At 51.6% G+C, this 19,265-nt stretch overlaps 1 protein-coding gene across 1 annotated transcript in view; it reads left to right on the top strand.

The window, feature by feature from the left end:
• Positions 1-19,252, top strand: part of Cdhr2 (cadherin-related family member 2) — a 36,010-nt gene extending 16,758 nt beyond the window's left edge. The window contains 22 exon segments of the mRNA NM_001427596.1: positions 97-212; positions 306-539; positions 1,773-1,928; positions 2,011-2,172; positions 2,423-2,484; positions 3,054-3,297; positions 6,607-6,846; positions 8,304-8,373; positions 8,660-9,265; positions 10,372-10,443; positions 11,176-11,225; positions 12,776-12,924; positions 13,080-13,188; positions 14,412-14,500; positions 14,805-14,873; positions 14,967-15,044; positions 15,145-15,205; positions 15,293-15,417; positions 15,830-15,943; positions 16,024-16,101; positions 16,334-16,391; positions 19,030-19,252. Coding sequence (NP_001414525.1) covers positions 97-212; positions 306-539; positions 1,773-1,928; positions 2,011-2,172; positions 2,423-2,484; positions 3,054-3,297; positions 6,607-6,846; positions 8,304-8,373; positions 8,660-9,265; positions 10,372-10,443; positions 11,176-11,225; positions 12,776-12,924; positions 13,080-13,188; positions 14,412-14,500; positions 14,805-14,873; positions 14,967-15,044; positions 15,145-15,205; positions 15,293-15,417; positions 15,830-15,943; positions 16,024-16,101; positions 16,334-16,391; positions 19,030-19,173 — 3,086 coding nt within the window. The 3' untranslated portion in view covers positions 19,174-19,252.
• The last annotated feature ends 13 nt before the right edge of the window (positions 19,253-19,265 follow it).

Genomic DNA, 19,265 nt, shown 5'->3' with positions numbered 1-19,265 from the left:
CCTGGAGAGGGCTCGGGTAAGGCTGGGGTGGGGTGGGGTGGTGAGAGCCCTTGCAAACAGCTGCTGCAAGTGCCCCTCTCTCTCTCTCTCTTTCAGACTCCACAAGGCCTGGGTGGTTCTGCATCGAGAAGGATGGGGTCATCACAGTCTGTGGCCCCCTGGACAGAGAGCAGCTGCTTTTGGATAATGAAGAAGTGCAGATACAGGTCACGGTGAGTGAGAGTCCCCTTCTCTAACCCTTGACTTTAGCTCTCTCACTCTCTCTCTTTCTGAGCACTGCTCTCTGCTTCTGCTCTGTACCTCAGGCCACTGAGGAGAAACCCAACATCTACCAGCAAGAGGCCAAGGTGAGCACCTGGGTCACAATAAAGGTGACCGATGTCAACGACCACAAGCCGGAATTTTACAACTGCAGCCTCCAAAACTGCACCTTCAGCCCCCAGGAGGCCCAGGACAACTTCACAGGCTATGTGGATGAGCATGCCTCTGCCAGAATCTCCATCGATGGTCTGACCATGGTGGCCTACGACCCAGATCAGGCAGGTGCAGGGGAGACGGGATGGGTCCTGATGGAGGAGGGCTGGGGTTAGGGGGGGGGTCACAGATATGGGGGGAGCAGCAAAGGGGGAGGGAAAGTGGGGGAAGGGAGTGATGGTGTTGGAGGCTGACATTGGCAGCAGATTACAAAGCACAGGGCAGGACAATGCGTGGTGGGGGTCCGTGGGGAAGGAAGGTGGTGATCTGATGGGACCAACGGTGGCGACAGCACCAATCGGCAAAGAGGAGGTTGTTGCCTGCTGTTTGGTGATGTTCAGGGGGAATACTGGGTGGTGTTGAGCAGAGACCACTGGGAGTCGGGGTTGACATTAGACGCTAGGCAACAGTGAGCAGTTGTGATTCTGGCGCTGTTGGCTCTGGGTAGCCTGTGGTTTGGGGAAGTGAGGAACCTCAGAGAAAGGTGGCCGGTGGTAAAGTGATCTGAGTCAACTGGGGATGACGGTAGGGAAGGAACCGTCATGGCGATGGTAGTAAGCGATGGGTAAGGCCACGGTTTATTGAGGTGATGTGGGGTTGAGTGGAGGCTGCTCGGGGTGACCGTAGGCTGGCAGGCGTGCTGGTAGGGGTTGAAGGGCAGCTTTGAGGAAACAGAATGGGATGGCGTGAGTGCTGAGTGGTGGCGAGGAAGGAGGAATAATGGAAAGGTTGTGTGGGAGTGAGTGTGGCTCTGTCTCTCCAGACCCAGAGACCCACAGGGCGGAGAGCAGTCCTCAACAGACCAGGCTGTGTTGGTAGAGTTGAGTAGTCAGACCAACTTCCTAGGCTTGGACTCTTTTTTTTTTTTTTTTTTTTCCGGAGCTGGGGACCGAACCCAGGGCCTCGCGCTTGCTAGGCAAGCGCTCTACCACTGAGCTAAATCCCCAACCCCCCCCCTTTTTTTTTTTTAAAGATTTATTTATTATATATAAGTACACTGTTGCTGTCTTCAGACATACCAGAAGAGGACATCGGATCTCTTTATAGATGGTTGTGAGCCACCCTGTGGTTGCTGGGAATTGAACTCAGGACCTCTGGAAGAGCAGTCTATGCTCTTAACCACTGAGCTATCTCTCCAGCCCTAGGCTTGGACTCTTGTCTCCGTCTTTTCAGACTCCCTTCATGCGTCTCACTGGGCAGGGCTTCTGCAGAAGGCCTGAGCATGGAGGTGGCGGGAAAGACTCAGGGAGGCAGAAATTGCATCGGGTTAACCCCTACAATGTCACCCTCCTTTACAGGGTGCCAATGGCACGTTCCTGCTTTCCCTGAATGGCACAGATGCTGAAGCCTTCAACGTGTCCCCAGAGCGAGCGGCCGTGTCTGTCAGTGTGCAGGTGGTGGTGAAAAATTCAGAGATGGTGGACTACGAAAAGAAGACGGAGATGCAAGTGCAGGTACGGTGTGCCGAGATGCTAAGGGATACAGACGCCATGGGCAGCTGGGCCCCTGTACTGCCCAGTGCTCTTCTGTCCTCAGGTTGTGGCCACTGACTCAGTCAGCGGCAACTACTCAGTTGCCACGGTGACCATCCACCTTCGAAACATCAATGACCACCGGCCCGTGTTCTCTAAGAGTTTGTATGAACTCACTGTGCCAGAGAACAGTCCAACAGGTTTTCTGGTCACCGACAGCATCGAGGTGAGTGATGTTGGCTGGGTCCCTCTGGGAGAAAAGCTGCTGGGCAGGGCGGATCGATCTCAGACCGTCCCAGACCTTGTTTCATTCAGTATCACTGGGTCTCTGCGAGTGTGCATAGAAATGTATCTGGATGTGGTGTGGGGTGTCTGGGTGTGAATGTAGATGTGGTGGGCTTCAGAGTCGGGGTGCACAGCAGCTGTGTGACACAGATGGCCCCCATATCCAGTGTTCCGCCACCTTTCCCTCACAGGCTACAGACCTAGATGGGGACGAATGGGGTCCTATCACCTACAGTCTGCTTCCAGGAGCTGGGTAAGATCTTAAGGTGGGGGCGGGGGATACAGCAGAGTACCCTGCAAAGGTACAAAGTGCTCACTCGTGCGTCCGTTCCAGAAAAATAATCTAAACAAAAAAAAAAAAGATTGGTTTTCTGTGACTATAATAAAATACTCGGGGCAGGGTATTCTCTAAAGAGAAAGGTTTATTTAGTCCTGGAGGCTCAGAGACATGGGGTGCCATGCACTGTGCCCTGTGAGGACTTGATAGTATATTAAATCACATGATGGGGCCGTGTATGAGATGAGAGATCACATGGCAAGATAGGAAACCAGAGGAAGAGAAGGGGTGAGGGACAGTTTCCCAAAAGGCCCTACCTCTCAGAGGCTCCTGCAACTCCTGACATCATCACACACTGTGGGCCAAGGGTCCAACACCTGGGGGCTTGAGGGCACTCACAGCTTGACCACTCCACCGTCAGAAGCATGTTGCAAATACTGCACAAGGTTCCTTTAGGTCTGCCTTATTACCATTTGTCTGAAATTCAAACCTAAGTGCACACGCACCCTGTCGTTTTATTGGCTAAATCTGGCCACCCCGAGCAGAGAAGACCTGTTTGAGGTGGAGCCAAAGTCAGGGAATGTGACGGTGAAGAATGGCACGCTGCTGGACCGGGAGAAGCAGGCCATGTACTACCTCACGATGCAGGCCACCGACGGTGGGAACCAGTCTACTACCACCATGCTGCAGATCACTCTGTTGGATGTCAATGACAACCCACCCGTGGTCCGAGGCTCCTACAACATCTTTGTGCCAGAGGAGGATGGCGATGTCTCTGTGACCATCCAGGTGAGACCCGCACTGGACCTGGTCAGGGAGGTTGAGGAGGGGACTGTGCTGCCCCTTCGTGAAGTCTCAGCTCTACATTACGGCTCTGAGGAAATTGCTCAGTTTCTCTGGGCATCTATTTCCTTTTAGAAAACAAAGGGTCCTTATTCACAGGGGCAGCAGAGTATCATGCGATAAAGGATTTGTTTGTACCCTGCACAGGTCTGGTGTGGAACAGACCTTCACAAACAAACCGCTCTTTAATACACACATTCCCAACTCATTCCAAAAAGATTCGATGTGGCTCACTTAAAAAGTGAAGATCCAAGGAAGGCATGGCGGTGCACACCTTTAAATCCAGCACTCTGTGAGGCACAAGCAGAGGGATCTCTGAGGTTAAGGCCAGCCTCTACAGAGCGAGTTCCAAGACTGCCAGGGTTATGCAGAGAAAACCTGTTTTGAGAAAAACAAAGCGGGGGGGGGGGTGAAGAAAGAAAGAAAAAAAAAGGGCTGGGGATTTAGCTCAGTGGTAGAGCGCTTACCTAGGAAGCGCAAGGCCCTGGGTTCGGTCCCCAGCTCCGGGGGAAAAAAAGAGAGAGAGAGAGAGAGAGAGAGAGAGAGAGAGAGAGAGAGAGAGAGAGAGAGAGAGAGAAACAAAGCAAAAGTCAAAATCCAGGGAACGAATAACAAGAAATGGGTGGCAAAGAATACAGTTAGAGAGAGCATGAGGCTGAGAATTTCTCCTTTAGGCTGACCTGGAGGGACAGCTTGTGAGAAGGGGCTGGCAGGTCCTCACAGGCTGTCACCCTATCTCTCAGGGGCTAAGGCTCCTTGCGGATGTTCCAAGGCTTTTCTGAGAGTGGCAGGACTGTAGTCCAGATCTCCCTGGTAGGCAGGTGTGTGTGTGTGTGTGTGTGTGTGTGTGTGTGTGTGTGTGTGTGTCCGTGCACACGTGCACATTGGTGTTTTTGCCTGCATTTGTCTGTGTAAGGGTTCCAGATCCTCTGGAACTAGAGTTATAGACAGTTGTGAGCTGCAGTGTAGGAGCTGGGAATCGAACCCAGGTCCCATGGCAGAGCAGCCGGGGCTCTTAACCTCTGAACCATCTCTCCAGCCCCCTGGGCTTGGACTTTAGGAGCCTGGTGGAAGAAACATTCTGATCTGCCAGAGAAGTGCTCGGTGAACTGGCTTGCCTTTGAGGGGGTGGATTGGTCTCCCCTTTGGAAGAGCCCTCTCTGGTTGCTTATGAAGGGGACGTTTCCTGATCGAGACCCAACAGAACTGAAGAGAAGGCAGTGATGGTGGGGTGAGAAGGGAGGAAAAGCTTCTAGATCAGCACCTGGCAGACCACTGGTTTCCTACCAGGTCCTCTGATGAACCCCGGTGCTCAGAGGTGAAGCCACTCTGACTCCTGTTCCTGGGGCTCCCACTAAAGCAAGACGAAGACCTTTACTGATGGGGTCATCTGTGCTGTCAAAGGTGGCAGGGAGCTGCAGAGATGACAGTGTGGTTGGAAGGCAGGCGGAAGGGCCCAGGCTGAAGCTAGGGGGACAGAAGAACATGTACTCTTTGTGTTGGCTCACTCCAGTACAATCCAGCATGTTTGGGCCCTGACAAGACAAGAATGTATTTGTTTACACGCTCACACCCTTTATGTGAAGAATGAGCAGTTTAAAAAGTGTGGACATCATGACAGCCAGATCTGGTGGTGCATACCTTTGATTTCACCTTTGAAAGGCAGACACAGGCAGATCTCTTGGAGTCCAGGCCAGCCAGGGCTACATAATGAGACTCTGCTTCAAAGTAAGTTGGGCAGGGAGCTCCAGGGAGTGCAGTTTAGAGCACTGTCTGCTCTTGTAGAGAGGACCCAGATTTGATTCCCAGCTCCCACATAGTGGCTCACAACCCTCTATAACTCCGGTTCCAGGGGATCTGGTGCCCTCTTCTGGCTCCCGTGGGCACTGCACACCGAGGGAATGCTTACATTCATGCAGACAAAACACTTAAACATATAAAATAGAAAATCGTTCACATTTTAAACATGGAAAAACTGGATTAGGGGTGTCATTTGGTTAGTAGAGGGCTTGCCTGGCATGTGAAAAAAGCACCGGGTTCCGTTCCCAACACCATATAGACAGGGTGTGTCTGTGCATGCCTGTGATCTCAGCCCTCTGGAGGTGGAGGATCAGAAGTTTAAAGTCATCACGAGGCTATGTAGTGAGTTTGAGGCCAGCTTGGGCTCCATAAGACTATGTCTCTAAATAAATAAATACATACATAAATAGCTTTCCAGGGTTGGGGATTTAGCTCAGTGGTAGAGCGCTTGCCTAGCAAACGCAAGGCCCTGGGTTCGGTCCCCAGCTCTGAAAAAAAGAAAAAAAATAGCTTTCCGTGTGTGTGTGTGTGTGTGTGTGTGTGTGTGTGTGTATAGTAGTAGTAATAGTAGTAGTAGTAGTACTAGTAGTAGCAGTAGTAGTAGCAGTACTAGTAGTAGTACTACTAGTAGTACTAGTAGCAGCAGCAGCAGTAGTACTAGTAGTAGTAGTAGTAGCAGTTGCAGCAGCAGCAGTAGTAGTAGTAGCAGTAATAGTAGTAGTAGTAGTAGCAGCAGCAGCAGCAGTAGTACTAGTAGTAGTAGTAGTAGCAGTTGCAGCAGCAGTAGTAGTAGTAGTAGCAGTAATAGTAGTAGTAGTAGTAGCAGCAGCAGCAGCAGTAGTAGTAGTAGCAGCAGTAATAGTAGTAGCAGCAGCAGCAGTAGTAGTAGTAGTAGCAGCAGTAATAGTAGTAGTAGTAGTAGCAGCAGTAATAGTAGTAGTAGTAGTAGTAGCAGCAGTAGCAGCAGCAGTAGTAGTAGTAGCAGCAGTAATAGTAGTAGCAGCAGCAGCAGTAGTAGTAGTAGTAGCAGCAGTAATAGTAGTAGTAGTAGTAGCAGCAGTAATAGTAGTAGTAGTAGTAGCAGCAGCAGCAGCAGCAGTAGTAGTACTAGTAATAACAGAGACAGAGTCAGAGAAACAAAAAACCAACCCTGTTGAGTCTCTGTACATACTCCCCCACTCCCATCTCTGCATCAGCACCATGGGAGCCCCCACTTCAGGTCTCCTCTGAAGAACTAGCTCAGGCTCAGATTTGTACGATCCATTCAGCACTTCTCTGGGAGACCGACAAGCTCAGGGTTGAGACTGAGAGCTTCTGCTGGCTGTGCCTTGAATCTCAACGCAGAGTCATGGCCTGTGTCCTCTGGCTCCAGCCAATGGCCACTTAGGCCAGCGCTGGAGGGAGGGGTTAGGCCTGAAACCCATATACCTGATTGGAGGCCAACTATGTCCGCAGGCCTATGATGATGACCAGCCAGGCACCAACAACAGCCGCCTGCTCTTCAGCCTGCTTCCTGGGTCCTATAGCCAGAACTTCTCCATAGACCCGGACACAGGGCTCCTCAGGAATCTTGAGCCTCTGGACCGAGAGGCCATTGACCCTGCCCTGGAGGGCCGCATCGTGCTAACGGTGCATGTGGCTGACTGTGGCGAGCCTTCCCTCAGCACTGATGTCAATGTCACCATCACTGTGGAGGTAAGCAGGGTACTTTCACACAGCCTGGCTCCCTGGTTCTGGCACAAAGCTATACTTCCTGCCTCGGTACAGCATGGCAGATAAGAGGTTGGGAACTGGGCTGCAGAGCCTTTGGCCATCCTTGTCCTTAAGTCAGGAAGACTGGGTGCGAAATCAGCCTGTGTGAATGGAGATGTTCTTAAGAGGGGGGTCACCCAGGCAGGGCTCTCAGTGCCTTAGCTCTGATTGCCGTGCAGGGAGTCTTGTCCGGGTCCATTTTGGCTGCCAGAAAGCAGAGGCCAGAGTCAGGTGAACCTGGCTCCAATTGTGTTTCCCGAACACCAAGAGGTGGAGATCAGGGCCAAGCTGGTGCACACCTCTAATCTCAATACTTGGGAGATGGTGGTTGAGAGTTCTAGCCCGTCCTGGGCTATACAGCAGAGCTTGTGACCCCGGGGGATGGCAGATTTAGGACTTGTTGGCTTCCTGGGACCAAGGTAGAATACTAAAGGAAAAGGGAAGAATTACGCTTACTGAATTAGAATGGTCCTTCTGCCCTATGAGTTTCACACTCTTGCTTTAAGTATCAGAAGCTGCCCTATTTTTAAATAAGGACACTGAAGCCCTAAGAGGCCAGAGCCATGGGAGAGGCAGAGCGGGTGTCTTAGTCACTGTGGTGTGAGGTAGGATGACCCAGCCTTGTGCAGGGATCCAGGGGTGCCTGTCTAAGGAGTCACTGTCAGGAGCTCAGGAGATGAGTTACACGATGTGACCTCTATCCTCAGAAAAAGACAAAGGAGGAGGGAAGGAGGAGAGAGCGGGGAGAGGAAAGAAAGACAAAGGGAAGGAGGGAGAGGAAGGGAAGGAAGGAGGAGGAGAAGGGAAGGTACTCCCCTAAGGTCTCTGTTCTATGGTCATGTAGACAAAACCGACCACCAAAGCACGAGTGTATGCTCACAGATAAGGAAGGGCTGGGTGCATCCCCCAGGCACATGACCGGACTGAGGAGAACGTGGAAGACAGGGTTCCAGCTGTGCAGGGACAGAGAGCATCAGGGTCTAGCTCAGAGTGGGCACAGAGCTGGTGTCACCGGACCTCAGGCTAAGCCAGATGGGGACAGAGATAGGGACCCAGAACAGTTTTGGAAAGTGGAACTAGGATGGTTCTAGGCCGAGGTCAGACAAACAGAAGGACCACTTCCTGGCTTTCTTTTTTTTCTTTCTTTTTTTCAGAGCTGGTGGGGACCGAACCCAGGGCCTTGCGCTTGCTAGGCAAGCACTCTACCACTGACCTAATCCCCAACCCCCTTCCTGGCTTTCTTTGGAGGGTTTACACCTGGAAACTGGGCGGTGCAGTTGGAGGGATACAGAGTTGATGGCTCTGTCTGTAGAGATATTTCCGGGTTCTTAGATGGCTCTGGAGAGGGTGAACCTGGGGCTGCTAGTGTCTTTAGGACTCAGACGTGCCTCTCCCTTTAGGACATCAATGACAACCTGCCTATATTCAACCAATCCTCTTACGAATTCTTTGTGATGGAGAGAGTTCCGGGTATGTGTCCTCTAGGCTGGTTGGGGGGGGGGGGCATACCAGGGCTAGCTGTGCTGAGGGAGGGGAATATGTATCCTAGCAACATGGCTACATGCAGGATGCTCCTGCGGGCATCATCCTTTGGTGAGGCCGAACTTAGGGGAAGGGTACTCTGGAGGAGGGTCATGTTTATGTCCCATCTCTGACACCCATCAGTAAGGCCCATGCTAAGGGCTCCGTTATAGGACCAGTCTGGAGTCCCGAGGCCTGCACTGGCACCCCTCCACGCTCTGTCTTTTGTCCACAGGAGCACTGGTGGGCACAGTCAAGGCCTGGGATGCTGACCAGACAGCAGCCAACAACCGGATCAGCTTCAGCCTGTCTGGGACTGGCGCCAACAACTTTATTCTCCAAAGCATTGTGTTGGCACTAGGGTGGGCAGAGGGTCACCTCTGGTTGCTCCCCGATGTGAGCCTGGATTATGAGACGCAGAAGCTCTTCAACCTGACAGTGAGTGCAGAGAACCCAGGCCCCCAGGGCCTAGAATCTACGGCAAACATCACCGTGGTTGTGGTGGATGTGAATGATGAGCCACCTACCCTGGATGCAGTCTCACTCCAGAGCATCTCTGTGGCTGAGAATGGCTCTGAGCATGGCCAGGTGGCTCAGGTGATAGCCCAGGACGTGGACACTAACGCCTTGCTAAGGATAGAGCTAGTGGACGTCCTCTGCACTAAGGCTGGCGTTGATGTGGGCAGCGTCTGCCACGGCTGGTTCTCCGTGGACACCAATGGCTCTGTGTACATCAATCAGAGTGAGGCCATTGACTATGAGGTTTGCCACCTGGTCACGTTGGTTGTGCGGGCACAGGACCTCGCCACAGACCTCGGCTTTGACGCTTACAGCAGCAATGGTGAGTAGGCCTGCAGGGAGGCGGCTCAAGGTCCAATGACCCACATCAGCCCTCGCCAACCATGTCTCTAGCCACGCCCTCCTGAGGCAGCCGCTTCCTCTTGAGGCAGCCACGCCCTCTTGAGGCTTCTGTTCTCCATCTGTCCAGTGTGGGTGGGCCAGGGGGTGGGCTATGGAGAAGGAAAACAGCGAACGGTGGTGTTTAGTGGATTGCCTGGAAGCCCCACTCCCACCCCCTCCCGCTGAAGGCTGCCATTTTGTGAGGAGCAGTCTGCATCCTCATTCCAATCCACACAGGCACAAGGGCTACGTTAACAGTGAGCACAGCACAGGACCGTGCCAGGCACCTTAAAGCTCATTTTATTCCTGCACCACTCATGAGCTAGCCATACCCATCCAACCTAGAGATGAGGAGGCCAAGGCACAGACTGGGCACGAGTTTTTTATTTTGTTTTATTGAGACAGGGTCTCGCTCTGTGGCCCAAGCTGGCTTCAGATTTATAATCCTCCTGCCTCGGCCTCCCACGTGGTGCAATTTACAGTTGTGTGTCAGTACTCGTGGCTCAGAGTGAGTGTTCAAATGACCAGCTGACATAAAATGTATACGTCATACTTATACATTAATACAGACAGACATACATATTTATATACATACATACGTACATACGTGCATACATATTCACACACACATACACACTTTTAGGTGTGTTAAGAATGGAGCCCTGGATCTTGCTTGCACCAACCAAGAGTGATGCCCATCTAAGTATAGTAAGCCTGGTCAGCTGGGGCAGAGCCAGGCCCCCTTCTGAACTGCCTCTCTCGCGTGGATCTGACTAGCTGTTTGCCCTTTGCGAGAGTAGGAACAATACTAAGATCCGGAACCTCCAGAGGAGACTGCGAGGACACCTGGGCGAGGAGCAGGGGCCTTTGGGCGAGGAGCAGGGGCGCATGGGGCAGGCAGAGCAGGGGACAGACGGGGGTGGTGGGGGTGGGGTTGGGGGAGCAGATAGCGGGAAGCCTGCTGAGGCTCAGGCTCAGGCTCAGACTTAGGCTCTCCTCGGGAGAACTTTGCTCAGAGCTTTCACCCACGGGACCTTATTTACCCAGGAAGCCTTCTCATCAACATCAAGGACAAGAATGACAATACCCCCTACTTTCTGCCCAACAACCAGACCTTCGGTGAGTGTGACAACCCATCTTCAGCTTGTATCCACACACACCTTGTATCATGGGATTGCCCTCAGACACCTCCCTCCCCACCTCCCACCTCCATAAAGCCTCCCTAGGCCTCAGAAGGATCCAGCCCACCTCTGCCCCTGCGGGGGTTGTAGCTCAAAGGGACATCTGAGTTTTTATTCCAGCTCTGTCTCAACTGATGGCTGGCTCTAAAGCAAGTCTTTCCACTTTGGGCCTTGATTTCCCTATCTGTACAATGAGAGATGGGTGCCTCGCCAACGGCAGTCTCCCACCCCACCTCCCTGGGGAACAGCTGAGATGGAGTTGCTTCTGCAGAGGGATTGGGGATAGGCTTGTGGAGTGGACTTGGATTATAGTCAATGCTGGGCACTGTTCTAGCTGTACTTATAGCCAGGTGGGCACTGCCTCACAGCTGTACTTATAGCCAGGTGGGCACTGTCTCACAGCTGTACTTATAGCCAGGTGGGCACTGCCTCACAGCTGTACTTATAGCCAGGTGGGCACTGCCTCACAGCTGTACTTATAGCCAGGTGGGCACTGTCTCACAGCTGTACTTATAGCCAGGTGGGCACTGCCTCACAGCTGTACTTATAGCCAGGTGGGCACTGTCTCAGAGCTGTACTTATAGCCAGGTGGGCACTGCCTCACAGCTGTACTTATAGCCAGGTGGGCACTGTCCCAGCTGTACTGACCTCTCCCTGCTCACATTCCTAGTGATCATCCCAGAGCTTGTGTTGCCCAACCAGCAGGTGGCTTCTGTCCAGGTGAGTCCTCAGCCCTTATCTGTCACAGTAACCCCAGGGGACAGAACTAAAGGCTTTGTGCACCTTTCAACTGTCCTAAAGATGTTTTAACCCTAGGTCCAATGGGCTGAGCGTGGGCTCACACAAGCCTGGGTTGTGGTGGCGCTTGCCCAATCGATGAGTTCCCGTTCTGCTAATTGTTCAATTTAGCATTCATAAAGATTTTATGACCAGAAGTACTACTTGTAGGCTACGTTTTCCTGACCATGCCAGAATTCTTGAGTGTGATGAGGAGCCCATAGCCAATTGTAAATTAATAGGCTTTCTTCCACATAAATAGCTCTCTGAGCACAGTTCTAGCAATGCTTTTGATTTATGGTGATGGATGTGGGTGTGTGCCTAGAAGGTGGCCAGGCCATGGAGGGTGAGCCCCGAGGCTGGAGCTGCCTTGCCTCTGCGGGATTATGCTTCCCTTCCTTTTTGTGTGTGTTTTGAGACAGGTTCTGACTATGTAGCCTTGGCTGTTTTGGAACTCACCATGCAGAACAGTTTTGCCTGGAATCCACCTGCCTCTACTTCTGCTATGCTGAGAGTAAAGGCACGGGTCACTGTGCCCAGCTCAGTCTGCCTCTTTGACAAGAGACTGGTGGCTCCTGTACTAGGCTTGGAAAGGCCTGGCCGACCCCATAAAGAGTTGAGGGTGTCCTTAGGAATTCTCCTGGGGACCTCAATTCTCCCTTTCTAGATTGTTTTAAGAGTTAATCCAGTTAATTGCCAATCCTCAGCCAACCATATGGCAATGTTCCAATTTAATCATGGCTTTGAGTCGTTTTCTTTTCCTTTTTCTATTTTTCGGAGCTGGGGACCGAACCCAGGGCCTTGAGCTTGCTAGGCAAGCGCTCTACCACTGAGCTAAATCCCCAACCCTGTTGCCTTCCTTTTGAAGACACTGGAGTGAGTTCAGATGTTCGTCCCTCCTTCTTATCCATTTCTGGGCCACTAGGGACTGTGGACTCACTTTAGTCAGCCCTGAAGTGAGGGCTTTAAGGAGAGGGTGCACACTGTTGATGCTGTTCAGCTGAGCAAGGCTGTGACTGGGAGTGGGTGTGTATGTGCTTGGCAGTTGAGAAGAGAGCAAGGCAGGTTTTAGTACAGGAGGGCTTTGGGTGTTGACCTGTTATTTTGGGGTACATGAGAAAGGACTGAGGCAAATGTGGATGTATAGTGATCTCGATCTTTAAAAAGTCCGAGCCAGGGGGTTGGGGATTTAGCTCAGTGGTAGAGCGCTTGCCTAGCAAGCGCAAGGCCCTGGGTTCGGTCCCCAGCTCCGAAAAAAAAAAAAAAAAAAAAAAGCCCGAGCCAGGTCTGGTGTACATTTCTGTAGATTTCTGAGGGAGAGGCAGAAGGATCACAGAAAGTTCAAGGCCATTCTGCTCTAATAGTGAGTTTCAGACCAGCCAGGACTATATAGTGAGACCTATAAGGAAGGTATATTTGCAGTGGCCACTGTAGCTTCTGATCGTGGTGGGAGAGAGAAAAGGCCTCTCTCCAGACATCCTCTCTTGCTCTAGGCCAGAGATGAGGACTCGGAAGACAACGGGATCATCAAGTTCTCCATCCTGAAAGCAGATTTCGTCCCCAAGGACGGGGCTACCAACCCTGTCCAGGTCTTCCGGATTTCCCAATCAGTGGAAGCTGGCCTGTACACTGGCAGCATCGAGTAATGTGACGATGGGTGCCTGGGTGGGGTGGGGTGGGGAGCCCAAGCCTGAGGCAGGGTCTCCGTCCCGGAAGGTGTACAGGTGGTTTCTCAGTAGCACTGTAAGAACCCAGGCTAGCTTACAGAATAAAGCTATGTCATTACTTCTCTCATAGGCTGGTGACCAACCTTGATTCCACTCTCCAAGGTACATACCAGGTGACAGTCCAGGCCCAGGACCAGCCCGCTATGGATCCTCCCCTCGAAACACAGACCACTCTGAATGTGAGTGCCGTTCCCTGCCTCTGGTGCCTGCTGTTCTCGGCTAGCCCGTGTTTCTGGTTTTTGTTTGTTTTTGTATTTTGTAGTTTTAAGACAGGTTCTCACTATGTAGCTTTGGCTAGCCTGGAGCCCCTATGTAGAAAAGGCTGGCCTTGAACTCACAGAGATCCACTTGTCTCTGTCTACCAAGTGCTGGGATTAAAGGCCTGTTCTACTGAAGTTTTATCCAGGATAATTGTTACAGTCAGATGGACCTGTAACCCTGTTGTTTGGGAACAAAAGCAGAAGGAGCTTGAATTTGAGGCCAGCCTTGGCTCTATAGCAAGATCTGGCCTTAAAACAAATCATAAATCACACACACACATGCACACACACAGAGACACATACAGACACACATGTACATACATACAGACACAGACACACACAGAGACACACATGTACCTACACACAGACACATCCAGATGTACAGACACTCAGAGATATACACAAACACAGATACACATACAGACACACACAGAGATACACACATACACAGACACACACACAGATATACAAACACACACAGACACATACAGAGAGACAAACTCAGACATACAGACACACACAGACACACATAGACATATACACAGACACAGGGACACAGACACACACAGACACATACAGACGTACCGGCAGACACACAGATATACACAAACACAGATACACATACAGACGCACACACAGGGATACACAGAGATACACACAGACACACACAGAGATACACACTCAGAGATATACAAACACATACAGACACACACAGAGAAACAAACTCAGACACAGACTCACACACACATACACAGATACACATAAACACACACATAGACACATGCACAGATACACACATACATACACATACACACACTGATACACATAAACACACACATAGACACATACACAGATACACACATACATACACATACACATAAACACACACATAGACACATACACAGATACACACATACATACACATACACACACAGATACACATAAACACACACATAGACACATACACAGATACACACATACATATACATACACACACATGCTTCTAACGTGTGTGTACAGTGTACATCACATGGTGCGTGTGCTATAACAGTGCCTGCGTGTTCTGGGAAACATGTGCTGTTGGTGATCTTGTGGTTGCCCCATGTTTCTGATGTCTCCTCTGCCCACCCCTTCTGCCCTAGCTCTTCACTGTGGACCAGAGCTACCGAGTGAGGCTGCAGTTCTCCACCAGCAGGGAGGATGTTGGTGCCAATATGGAGGAGATTAAGGCGTAGGTCTGGGGAGTACAAGGCTGGGCCGTTGGAAGAATGGGGTCTAAGGGGCTGGTCTCAAAGAACTAGATGAAATTCCTCTCTACCCTGTCCCTGACCCATACTTGACCTTGTCCCCACCTTTGATCCTGTGCCTGTATCCCAAACCAGGGCCGGGAGAAAGAATGCCATTTCTGATGTGTGTAGAGGTGTCAGCAAGGCACACCCTTCCCATCCACACAACTCCTGATTCCGCTGCACAGCCCTGGCTACAATCCGGGTGATTGTGACCCATGTGATCTGTGATACCTGCATTCTCTCTAGGGCCCTTATCCAGGCGACCAGGACCTCTGTGTACGTTGTGACGATCCAGAACATAGACTCTATGGCTCGGTGAGTGTCCTCAGGCCCAGTGGCCGGGCTGAGGGAAGCAACAGTACTTAGAGAGGCTTGCGGTGTTCATGGGCTGCTGTTTGTCTATTCCAGGGCCCGAGTCAACTCCTACATGGACGCTTACTTTGTCTTCTCCAATGGGTCAGCCCTGACTCTTACCGAGCTGAATGTGTGAGTTGGGGTGGTCTGGGAGGGTGGGCAGGGGAAATCAGGACAAGAGGCTTCCGGGGGAGGTCAGTGACTCTTGGGTCTAAGCAGGGTTCTGTGGCAGGATGATCCGGAAAGACCAGGATGCATTGAGGCAGCTGCTGCAACTGGGACTGGTGGTGGTGGTGAGTGTACCCTCCCCCTGCCCCCAGAGGTCACAGGTGGGGGAGGGGTGCGGCTCCCACAGCGTCCTCTCCTTCCCTCTTCTCCAGAGCTCCCAGGAGACCCAGGAATTTAATCAGACACAACTGCTCACCAACGTCATCATAGGACTGGTGGTGTCTTTGGTGCTGGTCCTTGTGATCATGATCACGGCCCTCGTGTGTTTTCGGAAGAGGTACAGCTTGCATTTCTCCCTGTTCCTCTAGCTCTTTCTTGGCCCCAGTGCCCAGTGTGTGTGGGCTGGATAGAAAGAACTTAGGGTCAAACCTCTAGACCCCTAACCTGCAGAATGGGCTTTGTGCTAGATTCCTCCATGGATTTGGGGTAGAAATGCTGGGCCCCCCAAACTGTTACCATTTCCTCATGCCAGAACACAGTTGGTAGCTTCCCGAGTTTTACTCTGGCTATGACTTCTGGTGGCCCTCGTGTCTTTTGGCAACACATTCCCTTGGCTTTCGGTTTCCACTCCCTACAAAATGCAACTAAAATTATCACCAGCCAGGATCCTTGTGAAGCCACCATTGAGGGGGCCCCCACTAGGCACTGGGCCAGTATGTTGCAAATGTGACTTCCTCCCTGCTCAACAGCTACCACCGGAAGCTTCGAGCTATGAAGGCTGGCAAAGAGGCCCGGAAGACACCAATAGAGACGATGACCCCAGCTGCTGCTATCCCAGGGACTAACGTGTACAACACTGATCGGTGAGCAGGGGTCAAAGGGGAACAAGAAACCTTGTAAGATGGCTGAGGGTCATGGTTGCTTGACCAAACTTTCTCCCTAGGGCCAACCCCATGCTGGACCTCCCCACCAAGGACCTGGGATTGGAGTGCCACTCCTCCAGTGACTTGGACTATCACAGGTGAGTTGTATCTCTCACTACCAGATTAGTGGTTTGTGGAGGAGACAGAGGTGGTGAGGAGGAGGATGGTGGTGATGGTGCTGATGCTGCTGATGGTGATAAGGTTGATGGTTCTGATGCTGCTGATGGTGATAAGGTTGATGGTGATGGTGGTGATGGTGGTGGCAAGGCCACAGACTGGGAGGGCTGGATCAGCTTGCTAACAATCTAAATCCAACCATTCTTTCTATAGCCTCAATTCCCTAGACGAGAACTCTGTGGACTTGGACACGGACAGTAAGGAATTCAAGGCAAGATGTGGGATGGGTTGGTACCTGGGGCTTCTGAGCTGAGACTCTTCTCAGGAGATGTGGGATTCAGGGTGAGTGAGGCCCAACACTGTCCCACTGTAATGTGTCCCACCTTAGTGGGTTGCTTCTTGCTTTTCGCTCTCAGTTCTCTTCATCTGGAAATGATCATCAAAACACAGGCTCTGGGGTTGGGGATTTAGCTCAGTGGTAGCCTAGCAAGCGCAAGGCCCTGGGTTTGGTCCCCAGCTCCGAAAAAAAGAAAAGAAAAGAAAAAACAAAAACAAAAAAACAAAAAACAAAAACAAAAAAACAAAACAAAAACCACAGGCTCTGCAAGGCTGGCATGGGGATTAAGCCACAGCGCGCGTGTAGTGTCATGATAGAGCACTTGCTGAGCCTCTGGGGGTCAGGCAGCAGCAACAGAACAAGGGAAGGAAAAGCCCTGGCCCAACACATGTAGCCAGGACCTCTGTACAAACGCTGGTAGATTAGGTGGGAAAGAAGTCTGGACGCAAGCAAAGGTAGCCAAGGAGAGGAAGGAAGCTCGATAAATAACCAAACGACAGTGCCACTACTCATTAACTAGGTTAGTTGGTTAGATGGTTGGTAGATGGGTCACACGCACACAACTTGAGCCCTTTTTTAGAAATGCCTGAGGAGTCGTAAAAGATGGCCTAGGGTAGATCAGGCAAGGGCATGCTCTCAAAGCTCTCCAGGGGACTCCAGCTTCTTGATGGGGCTTTTGCTTTGTTTTGGGGGGTTCTGTTTTGTGATGGGGCCTTACTCTGTAGCCTAGCCCAATCTCAAAGTTTCAAGTCTCCTGTCTCGGCCTCTTGAGGTGTGTTGGCTTGCCTGACTCTCCAGGCAACCTCAATGTATAGGAGGAATGGAGACTCACGGACTCAGTGAGGGTCTCTCTAGAGCGCTCCCCCTCCTCTCACAGGAAGTGATGGCTTTGGGCTCCATCAGCTGCAATAATTCCCTTCTTGGAAAGAAGTGGTGTTTGTACTGTCACAGCACCCTATTCTTTGGGCCCTTCACCCCACAGGACCCGCCAACTCTCAGGTCACCATCTTTATTTTTTCTTGAGGCCTCTCCTTCCTTCCTTCCTTCCTTCCTTCCTTCTTTCTTTCTTTTTTTCTTTTAAATTTTTTTTGAGACAGTTTCTCTGTGTGGCTCTGGCTGTCCTGGAATTCTCTCTGTAGACCAGGCTGGCCTGAAATTCCAAGGTCTGCCTGCCTTTGCCTCCCGAATACTGGGATTAAAGGTGTGCACCACCACTGCCTGCTTAGAGGACTCATCTCTTGGATGGATCAGGCTAATGGAAGCTTCTTTTGGGCTCATACAAGAGCCCAGATGTATCATAATACAAAGACTGACATAGAGACCTCCTCTAGATTGGCTCTCAGGAATGGGGATCATGGGCAGCCAGTCAGGCCCTGTGTGGCTCATCTCCGTGTGAAGATGGTTAGAGGCAAAATAAAACAAAACCCCCCAAACCCTAGTGAATCTCTTTGACACAACTGAGGCAAAAAATGTCAGGGCCCAGAGAAGGGCAATGTGGGCCTCCTATCCCCAAGAGTAGAGTTAGAGGTTCCTGACTGCCCTTTGAGCTGGGAAAGAACAGGGCTTCTGAGAGAGGAGTTAGAGGAGTGTGACAGACTGGCTGGGGGACAGAGAGAGGTTCTTCTAGCAATCCCTGAGTGGCACGACCTATAAGGGCTCTGTTAACGTTGTGAGCAACCCAGAGACCACCCAAGCCCCCTTGCCGACCAAGTAGCATGGGTGCAGATGCTCAGAGGCTGAAGGCTTGAGGCAACCTGCAGGGCAAAAGTGGAGTCAGGTCTCTGGGCTTTGGTAGAGATTACACTATTTAGTGCTATACCAGCTGCTTTGGGTTCAGGGTCTGTACCAACGGAACGACTAACCCCTCAGGGCTTGCGGGTACTCCACTGTTTACCAGGGATAGCGACATTTCCGGGTTGGAAAAAGCCCTTATAGTATCTGGGGAAAGGTAGGGGTGGCTCAGGACTCTGACCCTGTGGAGAAGGGGCACAGTCACTGCTGTGGACTCACCTAGCTCTCTCACAGGAAGGTGCATCTGTGAGGAGGAATGTGGGGATGGTGGGCTGTGTGTCTAATGTCACAAGGGAAGGGCAAGAGGACGGACAGCAGAGATGTGTGAGTGCCGTGATCAGGTGCAGGTGTAACCGTGGGTGACATTTCTAGAATAGATGGAAGATGCCAGATTCAAGCAGGATCCGTATTGTACCATGGACATCCACAAGAACGGCTGAGCAGTCTCCACCTCTCTCAGCAGGGGCTCCACGGCTATGCCAGGGAATGGAGGGACCTTGCCCAACACCTGGCCTACTTTAGGGTACAGGCGGCTGGAACTGTGACAAAGTTGCTTTTTGGCCTATGACTGGGCAGAATGCCAAAACACTGTGTTGTTGGGGTTAGGCAAAGGCCACAGATGACCCCCTAGGGCCACGCCACCTGTATACCACCCTTGGCCACTTCTGCCTCTGGGACACAGCAGAGTGAGCCTCAGAGAAACCCCAGCTGAGGAGCCATCAGCTGTCCTAGGGTCTGGGGCAAGAGCCCCATCTTTACCCTTCCCTCCTTGTCTCTGCAGAGGAAGGATCTTCCACACAACCCTCCTGAGTCTGACTCAGAGCCCCTGACTGCAGCGCTCTCAGGAAGGTCAGCAGGCACAAGTGGACAGCAGCAGAGGGAGCTGTCCTTCACCAACCCTGGCCTGGACACCACAGATCTGTGATGGAGACCCTCATTCTTCAAGCTCAAACCGTACCGTCTGCCCTCCCCTAAATATAATATATGCCTTGCTTTGCTTCCTACTTTCGATCATAG

The sequence above is a fragment of the Rattus norvegicus genome, chromosome 17 (genome assembly GCF_021556685.1).
Source record: "Rattus norvegicus strain SHRSP/BbbUtx chromosome 17, alternate assembly SHRSP_T2T, whole genome shotgun sequence".
In the NCBI taxonomy this organism is placed as follows: Eukaryota; Metazoa; Chordata; class Mammalia; order Rodentia; family Muridae; genus Rattus; species Rattus norvegicus.
The sequence above is the reverse complement of the archived record's forward strand: the minus strand, read 5'-3'. Positions and strand labels throughout refer to the sequence as shown.